This window comes from Marmota flaviventris, chromosome 8, assembly GCF_047511675.1.
Source record: "Marmota flaviventris isolate mMarFla1 chromosome 8, mMarFla1.hap1, whole genome shotgun sequence".
NCBI lineage: Eukaryota > Metazoa > Chordata > Mammalia > Rodentia > Sciuridae > Marmota > Marmota flaviventris.
In genome coordinates, this window is record NC_092505.1 from 132,445,216 (window position 1) to 132,462,130 (window position 16,915).

A 16,915-nucleotide genomic window follows, 5' to 3' on the forward strand; every position below is an offset into this window, starting at 1 on the left:
AGTGAGCATAGTAACTGGTTAGCATTCTGGACAGATAGACACACTTGGGTGTTGGGGTGTGGCTCAGACCTGGCCCGTTGGTACTCAGGGACCAGAATCAAACACTCAAGATTGGGACAGATGTCGGGGAGCCCATGGAGGAAGAACAATACCTTTTTCAGCTACAGATAAATTGGGATCACTGCAGGGTTTGCAGGCTCCAACTACTTGCTGGAACAGGGCCCGTTGGAAGTTTGGTGGCTGAGGGAAGGAAGAAAAGAAAAAAGAAAAGTGGAAAACAGCCAGTTACATCTTGGGAAGCATGGACTATAGGAGCCAGGAGGTTCCAAGATGAGATGGGGACATCAAAGCAATGGGATGGCTTCTGTTTGAGATGCTCTGAGAACTCCATGCCAGCCCTGGGGAATACTGTCCAGGGGTGTCTGGTTCTGAGCACTCCCATGGACATTTGAGTCACTACCCAGGTTGTCTTGTACAGGCTCTATGAAATAGGACATAGGTATTTAACTATCTGCATCCTTTTGTCTGGCCAGGGAGGCCCACTGGTAGGATTTAAGGATCCTGCTTCCCTCAGGAGACTGACAGGTTATGCCTTCTGAAGAGGTCCCACAGAGCTCCATGTTATCATTGAGGTTAGAGAAAAGGTACCACCCAAGCCTGGAGTTAGATAGGCTCTGCTGTTCTGACTGGGTCTGCCAACCAAATCTGTTCTCTCTGCTTTATAGGGCTAATCAGGCACAGGGAAAGTAATGTTGAGAAACTCTTGGCATTCTGGGGCCAGGTGATAATCACTTGGAGGTGACTTATGAACTTGGATAGAAGGGTAGGGGCAGACTGCACAGGGGAGTGAGTTAATTGCTGCAGCTTCTTGGTCCAGGCCCCCAGGCAGGATGTTTGGAGAGCCGGATGAATGGTGTGCACAGGCATCCTAGCAGGTGGTGAGAGTGGATAGATAAGAGGCCCTTGCCCCTGTGAGGATTCCCCTGCACACCCAAAGGGAGGAAGGACATCCTAGCAAGCTGGCCAGAAATACAGATAACCACACAAGCAATACTGGTTCCAACCCTGATGACATTCTACCCATACCCGCATTCTGGATTGCTGGTACTAGAATTTATTCATACTACATTCTTCATCCAGGAGTAAAGCAGCCTTCTTATAGCAGGATGAGGGAGGCATTCAGGACAATGTGGAAAGCCCAGCAAATGCAATGAGGGGAGTCCAAGCCAATACATTTATGGTTTCAGAAGGCAGTTAGTAGGTTGGGTCTGCTACCTGTCCATTCTCCAGGATGGCTGCTGGATACATGGCACTGCTTGGGCGGTCCCGGTGCGTGGGCAACAGCAACATCATTTCCCGGGCGTGGCGGTACTTATCTGGCAGAGAGGGAGAGCCTGTAACCAAGTGAGAACAATCACGCACAGATGACAAACCACAGATGAAGGGCCCTGCAGTCAAACATCCTCAGGACTGGGGGATCAGGGTAGGTGTTACTTGCAGTTGGGGTGAGCTAAGCAAATACAAGAGGAATGAAGTGGAATCTGGTGGTTAGATGGTGGGGGCTGCACCTGGTATTCCAGCCAAGGCAGACCCACTGACAGAGCCCCTTGGAACACTCAAAGGCAAAGGGTGAGGAGAGTTGAGGACTAGAGCAGATGGGTAGGGGCCCCTTGTATCCATTGCTCTCAAGGCATGGTTGTGGCCTGTATGCTGGGCTCTTTCAGGGGGCCCAGGCATGGGTACAGGTCAGCTTGAAATGGAGCCATCACACAGAGACAGAGACACTTAGATAATAGCCACATAGTTCTGATTTGACATAGTGGGTCTCCCCATGCACTTACCTTCTCCTGATAGTAGCGGCCCTATTCTTAGCTGGCCACTGGCCACTTTTTCTCAGGGGCTTGTCCCTCCCAGATTCCAGGTCCCCAGAACCTGGCTTTTGCCTTCCTGTTAGTTCTATTGAAGCCTAGAGCCAGGATGGTTGGGGGAACAAAATTAATCTGGAAGTTATGGGGCTTTACCCTAGGTTCCCAAGTACATGTTCTATGAAGGCTCTGCAGTGACCTCCCCTGGCCCCAGGGGATATTGTGGCCAGACAACACCATGTAAGGTGTGAACGAGTCCCTATGAATTCAGGCCATAGGTATAGGTTGAGGAATTTGCCAACCTGTGGTCCTCAGGAAGACCTTCCACAGAAGCAGAAAGAATAACTTGCTGGCTTTCCTGGGATATGGGTAATTTGGATAGCACTCCAAATGTGCACTGTTCATTGTGCCACACACCAGCATATCTATTGAGAAGCTAAGGGGCACTGATTCCATCATGGGAAGGTCACCTGGACCCCAATGCCTCTGGCTGGCTCAAGTGAAACCCTTCTTTGTGTTGTGCCCTGAGAAGCTGGACAGTTGATAGCCCACAGGCTCTAGGTGAATTTTCAGCTTCTAGATGCTCTGTCCCCCAAACACAGGGTCTCTTGGATTTTCCTTTGAGTGTGCAATGTTAGCACTGTCAGGACAAAGCTAAAACAAAGTCGTATTCAGCCAACTTGCCCCAGAGTTGTTGAATTCATTTTAGTCCATGTTGAAGTTTAGTACTTGCAAGAAATCATCATAATCAATACCAATAAGGTACTTTTTGCCATAGTTTTTATGTAACTTCTTCCACAGTTTGGTCTGAGTGATCCTGTTTGTAGAACCTCAGGGCTAGCTTTGAGACCTACTCTTTAAAATGTCCTTCACTGGTAGGGGACTGAATATAGTAGAATTCTTTGAAAAATTGGGCCTGAATTTGCTACCATTTTGTGATTTTATTTATTTCTATGTTCTCTTTTAGAATTTGTATTCACAGACTACCTCAAGAAGATGGCTATGTAAAGAAAAAAGAAAAAAAAAACCCTTCAAATCCTACTAATTTTTAAAAGTACCTTTCCAGAAAGAAATCCAGAATGCTCCCTGACCCTGTGGGCTCATGGGATAGGACTGCCTTACATGTAGCAGGTACAAATTAAACAAAACCAAAAAACTCCAGAATCTTTACATCAATTCATTTACATCAAACTCCTATCTAATGCTCATTCCACAGCAGGAATGTATTGGAACTGCCTTCCAAAGGCTGTCCATGATTTTTCATTTGCATACTTAATATCCTGATCCATACTGTGGGGACTAGGATGGAGGGACATAAGTATGCAGACCCAGGAAAGTCCAGGCTCTGGTGAGGATTTGATTCACGTTATGATTTTATTCATGTAATTGGCTAATATTTGACTTGAGGATTTGGATTTGAATTCATGTTATGGTGGCTTCCTCTAACAAGGGAGTGCTGTGTTAGCACTAATTTCTCCAACTCTACTAATTTGCTTCTTTCCCACTGCCCTGGGCAGCCAATTCCATGGTAGGAGAGGGTGATGGTTATTTTCATGATGGAATTTAAATATAAGTGCTTATATGTTTATGGGACTTCTGAACTACTTCAGTTGTATTCTAAGAATCTGGAGGGAGTCTAGGATCCAGTGACTGAGTGATTGAGTTCTTCAAAGAAGGATCCATTACTCATAATCCTACTTTCTAGTCCCACTCAGTCTTTTGACCACCAGGGGGAGCTGCTGACTTACAAGAGTTTAGAGGATTCTTTGCAGGTCATTCATCTCAGGTTTCTAAAGCAACAGGGAGAACAGCAGGTTCAATGGGTATGGTCTCATGACTACTGGGAGTGGGGAAGTAACTCCAATGTAAAGGACTCTGCTCCAGACCACCTTCTCCATGAAAACTTTCTCCTCATTTACCCAAATGGAGTACATCACTCCCTTTGTCTAGGAATATCTATCACTGCATCTACCACATCTGTCTTCCTCTTTGATGTCATACACAGTCTTCTGTCTTTTACAGAGTCTAACACTGTGCCTGATGAGATACTGGGTCAACACATGGGTTGTATGAGTGTTGTGGTCTAGAAGTAACTTCTCTTTCTTGTTGCCTCTGCCCTTGCCATCTTTCCCTACTTTGGGCGCTAGTTTGTTACCAAAACTGGTGACCATTTCTCTTAAAATACTCTAAAATATGATATGGAATTTGACCCCCCTCCTTGGCATCTGATTTGGCTTTAGTGACTTGCTAGCTAACAGAAATGAGGCAAAGAGAATTTCTAGGATTTCCAAGGCTAGGTAATAAAAATCCTTGCAGGTTCTATCTGGGTCTCTTGGAGTACTGATTCTGGGGAAAATCAGCAGTCATGCTAAGAGAAGCCTAAGCCATTTGGAAAGGTCATATGTAGGAGCTCAAGTTGACAGCCCTAGTTAAGCTCCTCCCGACAGCTATCTGATCAACTGGTAGCCATTTAAGCGAACCATCTTGGACATCCAGCCCAATTGAGTCTTTAAATGATTCCAGGCCGAAGTAACATCTAATTCACTGAGCTGTTAACTCAGACTTAGACATAGTAATAAATTGTTTTAAGACACTATGTTTTGTGTATGGTTTATTATGCAGTGATAGATAAATAGGCAATTTGAAATAGTGAAGAGTTATTTCCAAATAAGGAGAAAATAATTTCTATTCCACTCTTATGTAGTACTCTCTGAGGCAAGAGTCACACAGCCTCCTGACTGCGCACTCAGTAAAAGCTTCGAGTGAATAAATCAGTAACTAGTTAGCTAAGGACACAAGTGATGACAGTCTATTAAGTCCCTGATAGCAACCATAGCATAGAGGAGAGTCTGAGCAGTGTCAGAATGGAACTGAGCTAAAATGTCCATCCTTTACTGTCTTCTATCAATAATCAGGACTCAGAAATATGTTTTCTGTGAGAATAGCTAGATATGATGTACACTACAGTGTTCATGGCTACTTCTTAGGGGTTCCTTTTTTTTTAATTCCCAAAGTCATCTTTCAGTGTGTCCTTCTCCCACCCCCAGAGAGTTACATCTCCAGTCCTTTTTATTTTTTGTTTATCTTTATTTTGTTTATTTATTCTTATGTGGTGCTGAGGATCAAACTCAGTGCCTCCATGTGCAAGGCAAGCGCTCTGTCACTAAGCCACAACTTCAGCCCTCCTTTTTAGTTTTTATTTTGAGGCAGGGTCTCACTAAGTTGCTGAGGTGAGCTGCAAACTTGGGACATTCTGCCTCAACTTACTGAGCTGCTGGTATTATTGGTATATACCATTGTACCTGCTTGTGTCTTCTTCTTCTTTTTTTTTTTTTTAAACTTTATTTATTTATTTTAGTTCTCGGCGGACACAACATCTTTGTTTGTATGTGGTGCTAAGGATCGAACCCGGGCCGCACGCATGCCAGGCGAGCGCGCTACCGCTTGAGCCACATCCCCAGCCCCTGTCTTCTTCTTTTTAAAATATGTGTGTGTGTGTGTGTGTGTGTGTGTGTATAAAATATATATTTTAATTGTCAATGAACCTTTACTTTATTTATATGTGGTGTTGAGAAATTGAACCCAGTGTCTCACACATGCTAGGAAAGTACTCTTCCACTGATATAACCCCAGCCATTGTGTCTTTTTAACACAAATCACTGTTCCTTCTCTATGTCTGTAGCCTTCACAATCTGACAAATCATCAATATGTACCAATTTGTTGGTTTATTTGTCTTGCTTAACACTAGGGAGGTATGCTTCCAAATGCTAGCTCCCCTTGTTTGGATCACATAGTCCAAGGCAATAGGCATGAGACTAAAGGCTGGTAAGTGTAAAGACCTGTACTCCAAATTCAGCTTTTCTCTCACTGGACCTGTTTCCCCACAGGGATGAGGGGTTGGACTGGATGCTTCAGAAGGAAGTCTGCAAGTGCCCTATTATAACTTTATTTCCCTTCTCTCCACTTTGATAAGGCTTTTCCCAATTCCACTACATCTTTTTACTATGCCACACATGTTAAATTCCCTCTATCTTTCCTATTGTGTGCCTCATAGGTTTGTGTGCTTTGGAGAGATTCTTTCCTTATTAATGACCTTCCATGTCTTAAGTTTGTGCTATTTTTATTTGTATTCACAATAATGAGAAAAACAACAAGACCCCCCCCCCCAAGCCTGGAAGCTATAGCCATTCACTTGCTTGTAATCTTAGACCACTGTCACTATCTTGTATAGTCACCCCTGAGAATCACTAGACCATTATATACTATAGTTGATGGCCATATCAATGCAAATGTTTCTTTCTAAAAGGACAGAATCAACTTTCACTGCAGAAACTAGGATCAAACTGTGAAAAACAATATTTATTCAACTGAATAAGAAATCAAGCAATAATTGGCAAAGATACTAGGTTTTTACAAAGCCATCTCTCCTGATTAAGCCCTTCCCAAGTGGAGAAAGTTCTTTTGGTGGTTATTACTGTTTTAGAATAACATTTTCCACTGTCAATTTTAGCCTTTTAATTTGACTCTTCATATTTTTTCATCTTGCTTGATTCCTCAAGACAAAATACCCATTTTTTGCCTTGACTTTGATCTTTATTCTTGCAAACATTTCAGTGAGAAAGAACTGAGCTTTCTCCTAGGCTGGGTCCTTTTACTGAGAGGGTTTCAATTCTGGCTACCCAGTGGCATGGTCTAAAGCGAGATGGAGAAACAGATTTGGAGGCAGAAGCCCTTCACTCCTTGGTGCTGTAAGCACACATGAGCATTCTCTAAGTCACAGGTACAATTTCAGACAGTCACTGGCAAAAGAAGGATGAGTGGGGCCCATGAAACCCTCTCCTCTTCCTTCTGTAAGCAGCACCTTGCCATCCTTACCTCGGGTGCTGGAAGGGGCAGAGGTAATCATCTGGGAGGGTGCTGAGTGAGTAGAACTCAGGCTGGAGGATGAAGGGCTTGCCTGGGACGAGGACAGAACAGAGACGTTGGTGACTGAGCCCTGGTACCTGGGGTTGGGATATGTGAGCTGCAAAGGGAGAAAAATCAGCATGATAGAGTTCTGAATAACCAGGACTGTAGGGCTGACAGAGAGTTGGTTCTTTTATACCCTGAATAACCAGGCCCAGTGCCACCTGCTGTACCCTTGGCCCTGATGGAGGTCAGTCTGATGGCTGACACTAGGGATTGCCATACCACCTATGTGTAGCAGGGCTGCTGAGTTACTACTATTGTGCTCATCTGGTGTGCAGGACTTGGCTATCAGTAAGAAGCAGGAGAACAATCTGGCAGAGGATCTTTCCCCATGGGATTTGTGAAAGCATCCAATACTGAAGCTGGTTTTCTTGGGAAATAAGGCCTAGGAACTGAGACTTGGAATGGTATGTAGAAAGAAGGCAATTTGCTAGCTCTGAAGATAGGTGTACTGAATTGAGTTAGAGAATTAAGCAGGGTTGCCAGCCCTCAGATCAGACCCCCAAATAGAAAGGTGAGTCCTATAGGCATATCCTGCCCATTCTCCTTGGATAGCTCTAGTACCTGCATGTGGTGGTACAGATCTTCAGGAGCGTCGCCCATGGAGCTGTCACCCATCATCACCATGTTTCCTGCTTCGCTAGACGCATGTGAGGAGAGAGAGGATGATGAATGGCGGCCTGTGCCCATCAAGTTCATGGGGCTGTGAGCAAGAGTGGGAAATAGGGAGGAATCAGGCTATGGCTGAGAAAATATGCTGGGTGGTAGGGGCAGTGGAGGAATGTGTGAAATGGGCATCGTCAGCCTTGGCCACCACTGGTTTGGGGCAGTTCCAGAGCCAATGTTCACACCCATCTGAGGCCTGGAATAATCCTAAGCCCCACTCTGCTGCTCGGGAGCCCCTGGTCCGGGAAGGCCTATGGGGCTGGCATAACCTCTATTTAGAGTTAAATGGTTTACAACTACTGGGTCTGATGACATTAGTGGTTTTTAAGGAAGAATTAAAGAGAGAGAAATGGAATCAAGTCAAAAATCCTATCTCTCCCTTGCTGTGGGATGTTAGTCTAAGTCAGTGACTATCCCTGCTTCTAGGTTAGAGTTGTCTTCTTTGAATTGGGAAGCTATCAAAATAGATGGCTGTGAACTATCTGTGGGCTTCTTTCCATACCTGTGGCCATAGGCTTGCCAATACATTTCCTCTATCAATACCAGGAAGCCCTTCATTCATTTGTTCCTTCTCATTTACATAGTGCTCAGTCGGCCATGTTGCTGTTCACCATGGAAAACAAATCTAAGTGAGAGACTCCTTTCTCTGACCTCTTCTCCCAAACCTGGCTTTCCTTCCTTAGGGAATCTGAATATCCTCAGTTGAGCAGAGTCAGGCCTGAACTTCTGACTTCTGGGCAGTCACACCTTCAATGTACACATCACCATGTTATCTTCTTCCTTAAAACAACCTATGATTCTTATTCCCCTTGGGATCAAGCCAAAAGCCTGCATGAACAAATCCCATTCAGAGTTGGGAGTTAGCCCCCTTCCACACTTTTGAATACTGCACTTGAGCCACCCCATTTTTTTTCTGCCTAATGAGCTTCTAATCATCCTTTAAGACTTTCCCTGATGCCTCCTCCTCTGGGTTTCTACAATAGCAGTTATATGTTTCTATCACCCAGGGAAGTAACTGGTTGGGTACAGAATGCAGATCCTGTGGCAGGAGCCGTGTCAGGGCTGTGTGAGAGTGTGTGTGTGTGTGTGTGTGTGTGTGTGTATGTGTGTACGAGGGAATGAAAGCACTCTCTGGAACTCCTTTCCTCTGATGCTCATCTTCCAGACTTACCTCTCTGGAGGGAACCCACCCCAGTCCTAAGGCCGTACCTGTGACGATGGGTCATCTTCATGTTCTCAGGACTCATGGGGCTATGGGATGCCAGAACATTTCCCCGTGGGGTGCTAGTGCCTGAACATGCAGGACTTAGCTTATCCAAACCTGGAAACTCCTGTTGAGAAATGAATGATGTTTCAGAGAATAAAGAATAAATAAATAAATATGGGGTAGTGGGGAAGAGCTGGCTGGTAGTCAAAAATGTAAAAGAAACAAAAATAATCTTATAGTGTACTGCTGACTTCTTTTGGGCAGTGATTCCTTTATGACTAAACTTTATGTCCCCAACTGCACTGAGACCCAGACCAGAGGTCATGAAACCCTACGCTGACCCCACTCAGAGAAGCTCATCTGGAATAGGCTGAAGTTAGTTTGCTCATAGGATTGTGTTAATGGCCTTTTAAAAATATTTTTTTTAAGTACAGAGTAAGTAGAAAAAAGGCTGGGAAGGAGAAGAAGAATTTATTATCAGTTATCAGTCAGTGGGAATGCATTTTATAAGGATTAGGGCTGGGTTTTATTAGATTGCTAAATGACTAGCTCTTAGTGACATGAGTTAAGCTGACCGTGACACAGTCTATTGGGAAACAGAAAACAAAGTCCTGATGTAAGTAATTGAAAAGCAAAAATAATTCTATTTTAGCATAATTAAATTCTTACTAATTGTGTAGATTTCTTGTAGAAACCTCTAATCTCAAACCCTCTTGGGTGATAGCATATTGGTCTGTGTCTCTATTTGCTACTTTATGAAACAAAGCACAACTTTTTAGATTTTCTTAAGTCCTAAATTTATGGTGGACAAGGGCTCTAAGTCCACTGAGGATGTTTCTGAGCTCAGTCTGAAGAAGTAGCAGGTTTCCCACATTCTTCTTTCAAAGTATACATAGGGCTGAAATGTGCTTCTGCAGCCCAAGAGTACACCTTCACATTTGCACACTTTAAACCTTGATGAGTGTGTGCAAACATTTTGTACTCTTTACTGTGGTGACCTACCTGCCCATGTGGCAGAGAACCTCACCCTACCATGGCCAGGCTCTCATCTAGATGGGGAAATCTGCAAACAGCAGAGACCAGCTAAGCTGGCAGGAGACAGTGTAATGAGTGGTGATGGAATACCCATCAGATACAGTGACTCTACTAAAGTTCTTTAAATGGATACCCCAATTTTAGGGGAAACATTAATTCTCTTAGTGTTTCACATTGTAACACGATGAGAGAATCCTAACAGGAAGGAGAAATTATAGGCACTCTAGGTTTTCCTTTGGAAAGTGTGCTTACCTTCTAAACTATGACAAGCTTATTTTTACCTTTCATGCTGCCCATATTTACACAGAAATAGACTGAGGCCTGTACTAGTACACTGGAGATACTAAAGTGACAAATTGCAGCAGCTAAGAACAAAGCAGGATAATTCCAAGCTAGTCAAGCCCATTGAGTCTGAGTGGTCCAACTTTCCCCAGTGACTCCTGTAGCCAGGAGTCACCCTTAAAGTGGCATTTCTTATCCATGACAGCCCGGCCCAGCATCTAATATCTCTACCTAGTCGCCTCCATCATACTTCTACTTGGTGGTCTTAGATATTAAGAGAGCTTTGCTTGGGAGGCAGATAGCAGGTAATTGGGATTATATCCCTTGAGATATGGGAACCAGGCAGGAGGCCTCTCTAGAGTCAGATCCATGACTGAGAATGGGGTGAGGGTATGATGTGAACAGGGAATTCAGAGACACCTGAACCCTATTTATAGCAGCAAGGATTCTCCAAAAGACCAGCCAAGGAAAACTAGTCCTGGAATACATGTCCTCCCTCTGTATGTCAGTCCATGGGCCAAACCTTGCTACGGAGGCTGAGGAGCCAAGACAGAATTAGGGAGAACTTCTGGGTCCTGGTCTAGCCCTAGAACCTGTCTGGCTTCTCTAAAAGCAGCCAGCATGAAAGCGCTGGGTGCCAAAGCCTTTCTCTGATGTGAGTCTGGATCACTCGACATCATAGAGGAAGTTGGGATTGGAAGTTGGAAGGTCTAGATAGAGTAAGGAGGGAAGAAAAGAAAGGGAAAGGGAGATGGAGAAAGAAGATGAAGATAGGAAGGGAGAGAGGAGAAGAAAGTTTTGGAGAGAGGGCTGATTCAGGCCATGCCTTAACTCTTCAGGTTCTTGGAAGGAAAACATTTCTAAAGAGATCAGTACATGTGGGCCATATATGTTAGCTCTTTTCCTCTGCATATGGAAACTTCTATCCACCAGCACAGTGCAATGAAAAAGATTATTTGCCTTTGAAACTGACTCTATGGGATTGAGTGAGTGAGAGGATTCTGAGCATCCTTGCCCTGGATATAGCACTCATCCCTGCCTCCTGCCCCTCTGAGGTGGAGACAGCTTCTCCCTCCTATCCTCTTTCAACCTCCCTCCATATTTCTTTGGCTGTGGCACAGGTCTAGAGGATATGGCACCTGGTTCTACTGAAGAAGGGGCAGGCCAGGGATCAGCTTACATGGTAGAGACTGGCCCGCATCATCTGGAACTGATCAATCAGCTTCTTGTGTAAAGGCCGCATTTCTGGGTGCACAAACTTCTCATGAACAGCTAGACCAACTCCAAGGATATGAACCTATGAGGGTGTCAAACAAGGTCTTTCTGTTAAGCAGGGAGAACCTCAGTCATCTTACAGTGCCTGGCCCTTCCCACCAGCTGTAGGCCTCTAAGTTCTGTAAGCCATACCTGCTCCTGCATGAGCTCCTTGAGTTGGGTGATCTTCTCAGCGTCTCCTGGGTGCTTGGTAATATAATCTTTATCAAAAAAGGCCTGTGAAGTCAAAGGCCAGGTCAGGAAGACTTCCCAGGACTACTACCTAGATGGGGCCCCAGAGGCCTGACTCCAAAGGTGTCCTAAAAGGTAGCCAGGCTGCCACCTCACAGGTATATATATCAGAACCTCCAACCTAGCCTGTTGAAAACTCTGGCAATCAGAGATGTGTTTTTCTGCCTGAGAAGGACTGGAGATGGCTAAGTTATCTGAGCCTGAATGCTGGCCCTAGATCCTCATGGAACCTGGATGGCTTGGTTAGGACAGGTAGGACTGGTGGGTCCAGAAGTGGGGGCTAGCCTCTTAGCCATCTTACATTTCACTTTTCATGAAGGGTTGGCTTCTGGTATTCCCTTGGGAGGCCACTTAACATTCTTCCAAATCAGACAGATTATCCATCTGTCAGAGCTCAGGAAATAAAAATGGTAAAAAGGCTCTCCACCAGAGAGCTTTGCCACGGAAACAGAGTTTCCAGGAGGTTATAGCCTCGTTCTGAACCATCCCAAGTTTGTTGAGCCAGGAGAGGGCTAGCTGGGAAGGCTTCCTAAGGACTCTGCAATCTTGAGAAGAGAAGCCTGAAAACTGCCTTCTCAGTCAGGCTGCCTGTGTGGGTTTGGTGTAGGGCCCCAGCTTACCTCCTGGTAGCGTGCAATGCCTCCATTGACAGCTGCATCGATAACGCCATTCAGGCACATGCTGAGTAGGTTGATGTTGCCGTGTACCTGTTTGTGCTGATACTGGCTGATCAAGGCCCGAAGCTCTTGGTTCTTATTCTCAACCACCTGGATGGCATTTTCCAAAGGGCTTACTTCCACCTGGGGGCACACAGCACAATGTCCTTCCAAGAATTACAATAATCCCTCATCATGTACCTGAGAGTAGGGATCCATGACCTGTGATGCTGATTCCCCTTCCTTGATCCTGTGAACTTGGGACTCCCTGGGTCCTTTCTACTGTTATCTTTTGATTTATAGATACTTGGAAGTATAGCAAGTAGTGAAGTATAGCAAGTGGTGACTTGAACCATGGTTTCTGATCACCTCATGGCTGCATTTGCGCTGGAACTTCCTGTGCAAAGGTACAGGTCAAGATGGCTCAGTTGCTCTGGTGACACTGAAGAGGCTCTGTGCAAAAGTGCAGAGCTATATCAGTCAGGACTTGAGCTCAGGTACCAACTTCCAGGGATAGAGAATTCTGAGCATAACAAGATAACCCTAATGTCTTGCCAGTACTGCATCCTTCAGATTGCTTGCTTTGCTGAAACTTTCCCACAAATAACCTTTTGATGAAACCAATATAATAAATGTGCTGTACTAGCTCTGGGTCATCATCCTCCATCGAGGGTGATGTCCCACCTGGCTTCAGCTTTTTCTATGTGGGCCTGTCTTTTCTCAATCCCCCATTGCCCCTCACTGGTTTCCTGAATTAACAGCCTCAGTTAAAAGATGGGCTGTGGCAGTGAAGAGCACTAATTCTGAAATCAGAGAGCTCTGGCCTCCTGAACCTCAGAGAATGGTTTTCTCATTCGTAAACTGGGAAGTTAAAAATACTTGCTCTGAGGGATAATGTGTGGTTTAGATGAGAGAAGGTACACAAAGCTCCCAGCACAGGATTGACCTGGGGGAGCAAAGACCAGATAGGTGGACAAAGTTCTTTCTTTCTTCAATCCTTAGAGGAAGCTCCACAGAGCCAGGGCTGAAGAAGTAACTGTGAAGCTCAGGCCCATCAGAGGCAAATCTCACCAGTTCCCTCCTCTCTACTTCAAACCACCGAGAGATGCCAGGCAAGCTGTGGGTCAGGGTCAGCGTGGTGCGCTCAATCCACAGGCTCTGTAGGAAGGGTACAGACAGGTTTAGGCAGTTGGGCAAGGCTTGCCATTCCCTACCTACATGAGGGATGCAACAGTGGTGAGTTGCCAAGAAAATGGGGCTTTCCCCTGGATCTGCTATAAATACTGCCACTGCTTTCCTAGTTTGTTCACCTTGAATTCATTCTCCTTGTCCTTTGGGCCTTTGTGGAAAGGCCTGTCGTACCGGAACTTCCTCACATTGTTGACGCGATAGAAGCTCTTGACACGATCTGGGACCCTATCCATCTGCAGAACATCCACATATTCTGGAATGGGTGTCACTGCATAGATCTGCAAGTCTGGGCATGAAGTTAAGGGAAAATCCAGACTTGTCAAAGAGACAGACTTGAGTGGTTCACCTCTGTCATATTGTCAAAGGACAGAAGGCCCAGGCAGCATCATCTCCTGGCAGCAGTGGTGGAGGCAGTATCATTTCAAGGGGCAGATTAAACCCATATACAGTTAGATAAATCTATCTTTCTGCCTTCTTTCCCTCCCTGCTCTTTCATTGAACCTCATGAGCACTTGGTGAATTGACCCCCAGGTCAATCCTGTGGCAAATGTGAGATAGCAAGAGTTAAGTATTCTCTGCTGCCCCTTTAAGAAAAAAGGGAGCCCATGTGATGGGCACACCTATAATCCCAGCTACTTGGGAGTTCGAGGCTAACCTCAACAACTTTGCAAGACCCTATTTCAAAATAAAAAATAAAAAGGACTGGGGGTGTGGCTTAGTGGTAAGTGCCCTGGGTTCAATCCCTAGCATCACACACACACACACAAAAAAAAAAAAAAGATGGGAAAGAGTTAGGAGAACACATACCCACCTCATGGGAGTAAGAGAAGGTTGTAAGGACCCAAGAAAACTATTTATTACAGAACAGCTTTTCAATAAAATACTGTCTGGAGTCTTTATGGAGAGAAAAGTGGGATTCTGCTTGCCCTCCCCATTCTGGAACAAGTTTTCCACAGTCATGGTGACTGTCATGTAAGGAAGCTGTTCAGCTCAGTGGGTGGTGAAAGGCCAGCCAATGTTTGGAATGAGACTTCTAAGGGCTACCAAAACACAGGAACTCCCTATATTTTCCCCTTCTCTACATCTCTAGTACTTTGTTCCACTCAAACTGACAAAGACCTGGGGCAATAATATTACCCAGGTAAGTGGAATGGGAGTAGGACATATAACAGATATGGTATCCCTGTGATAAAAGCCCTGGTGGGACCCCAATCACTCTGCATAGTAACTTGCTACCTGGGCAGGCCCCTCAGAACGTAGAATGGGGACTAAGGTACTGGTAGTCACAAGACTGAGAAGCATCCCCTTAACGCCCTGCTGATGACCACACATAATTAAGGGTATGCTACTCTTCTGTGAAGCAAAAGTGTCATATTAAGTAAGGGTTCAGTGATGAGGACACACACAGATTTAGGACTGGATGATCTAAGTAAGATTGGAAGCCATTCACATGGTAGAGGGGCAGGCTGACTGGATGGGTCTCACCTCCCAGGACCCTAGCCCTCCTCCCCCTACCAAGTGTCAAAAGATACACTGGGCATCACATTGTAGGATGGCATCATCTGGATGGTTGGGATGCTGCATGGCAACGGCTTGCGGGAACTCACTGAGCATCCTTTGCTGGAAGGCCTCCAGCCTCTCGTAGTCGTGGCCACGGCATACATATTCTTTGTTCTGTCAAACACATGAGAGCACATTCTGTGTCTTGCCTGGAGCCCCCAAACTCCAAACAGGAGTCAGTAGTTACTCATCTTACAAATGCATCCTAGGAACCCCCTCTGTACTAGGTTCTGTGGGGACAACACTCAGTTCATATCCTAAGGGAAATAATGGTGGAGGAGGTAGAGGGACAGATGAAGGGAGAATTGTGTTGTGGTGTGGCAGCCCTTGGGGTGGGTACAGGCAGCAGTGAGTTCTTTTCCTATGTGGAATTTCATATCTTACAGTGTCCTATAAATAAAGATTAAATTCTACTTAAAAAAAAAAAAAAACACTTCACTGGGCTCAGTGGTAGAGTGCTTGCCTAGCACATGTGAGGCTCTGGGTTCGATCCTCAGCACCACTTAAAAATGAAGCAAAGATATTGTATTTACCTACAACTAAAAAAAATAAAATAAATATTTAAAAAATTCACTAAAATAAGACTATGATAACTGTTCAACTGCTGTTACTAGGTCTGTGCTCAGTCATTTCTTCAACTCTGTTTAAATTCCAGCTCAGCCTTCTAGGAAATAGTGGAGAGAAAGCGTTACTATGATTGGGTCAGAGAATTGGCTGCCTAGAACAGGCTTCCATATCTAAACTTAATGCTCAGCAGTTCCCACAGGCCAGGAACGAAGTGGACCATCCTCTGTGTTCTTTCAAACCAACTGTTCTCTATCCTAGCTGTATGAGGTACTGTGTAGCCAAGAGGAAAAACCACTATCTTTGATGACAAACCCCAAGAGGCAGGCCTTTTTGGTAGCTACATAATAATATAGCATATGAAAACAGAGTTGAAGGTGGCAGCCAGTCCAGTCAGATAAAGCCAAATGCCTTCTGTTAACCAGTCAGTTCTTTAGAAAGAAATATCCAGTAGAATAGGCAAAAAGGAAAAGAAAGAATACAAGTTTTAATTGAACTATGTGTATAACATAAGTTCTTATCACTACCTGAATGGACTTACCCGAAGAAAAAAAGGAAACTTCCGGCCATAGAAGCCGACTCGAAAGAATTCAGGCTCCAGGCGTTGCTGCTCCATAATGTTGTCATAGTAGCTAGCCTCCATTTTCTGTAAAAAAGAAGGGTGATTGCTTTCAGGTTGGCTTGACTGCTTTTGGTGTCCAAAGTAAGGTCTCCTAGGCCCAACTGGACACTGTCTTCTGGAAAGGAATTATGGTAGCCCAATCTAGGTGAGAAGGAACTGAGCCCTAGCCAACCTGTCTCCAGGGGGTTGCTTCATGGAAGAGGAAGTCCTCCTTCTTCATTGCCTTCTGATGGTGGGATGGAGACAGGTCTGTCTACTGCAGCCCTGTGAAGCTGCTCTGAATGTCCTCCCAGGGTGTGGGCTTAGCCCCATGGTCCCGTGAAGACTTGAGTGGCACACTTTTTTTTTCTTTAGTACTGAGGATTAAACCTGGGCCCTGTGCATGCTAGGCAAGTGCTATACCACTGACCTACATTGCCAATCCTTTAATTTTTTTTTTTAATTTTGAACTGGATGCAGTGGCACACACTTGTAATCTCAGCAAATCAGGGGGTTGAGGCAGGAAAATAATAAAGTAACTCCCCACTGGGTATTTAACTCAGTGGTGGAATGCCCCTGGATTTAATCCCAAGTATCTCAAAAAGAGTAGGCTGGCCTTGAATTTTTGATCCTCCTGACTCATCCTCTTGAGTAGCTGGGATTATAAGATGTACCATTACACCCAATTGAGGGGCACATATTTAATATGGACTTTTTCTGCCTAAGAATTTCTGGTTTTGATTGATACTATACCAGCTGACACCTGATGGGGGTTGCTTATAGCTGCCTACCAACAATTCTCAGTATCATTTG

At 44.9% G+C, this 16,915-nt stretch overlaps 1 protein-coding gene across 1 annotated transcript in view; it reads right to left on the bottom strand.

Moving 5' to 3' along the window:
* The window catches only part of Dock3 (dedicator of cytokinesis 3), a 589,868-nt gene that overhangs the window by 5,587 nt on the left and 567,366 nt on the right, over window positions 1–16,915 (bottom strand). Inside the window, exons 39-50 of the mRNA XM_071614941.1 lie at window positions 16,043–16,147; window positions 14,910–15,051; window positions 13,497–13,663; window positions 13,258–13,344; window positions 12,151–12,330; window positions 11,432–11,515; window positions 11,205–11,321; window positions 8,710–8,831; window positions 7,399–7,537; window positions 6,742–6,889; window positions 1,276–1,394; window positions 153–240 (exon numbers count right to left, since the gene is read on the bottom strand). Of these exons, the coding sequence (XP_071471042.1) occupies window positions 153–240; window positions 1,276–1,394; window positions 6,742–6,889; window positions 7,399–7,537; window positions 8,710–8,831; window positions 11,205–11,321; window positions 11,432–11,515; window positions 12,151–12,330; window positions 13,258–13,344; window positions 13,497–13,663; window positions 14,910–15,051; window positions 16,043–16,147 (1,498 nt within the window). The remainder of the gene's footprint in view (window positions 1–152; window positions 241–1,275; window positions 1,395–6,741; window positions 6,890–7,398; window positions 7,538–8,709; window positions 8,832–11,204; window positions 11,322–11,431; window positions 11,516–12,150; window positions 12,331–13,257; window positions 13,345–13,496; window positions 13,664–14,909; window positions 15,052–16,042; window positions 16,148–16,915) is intronic.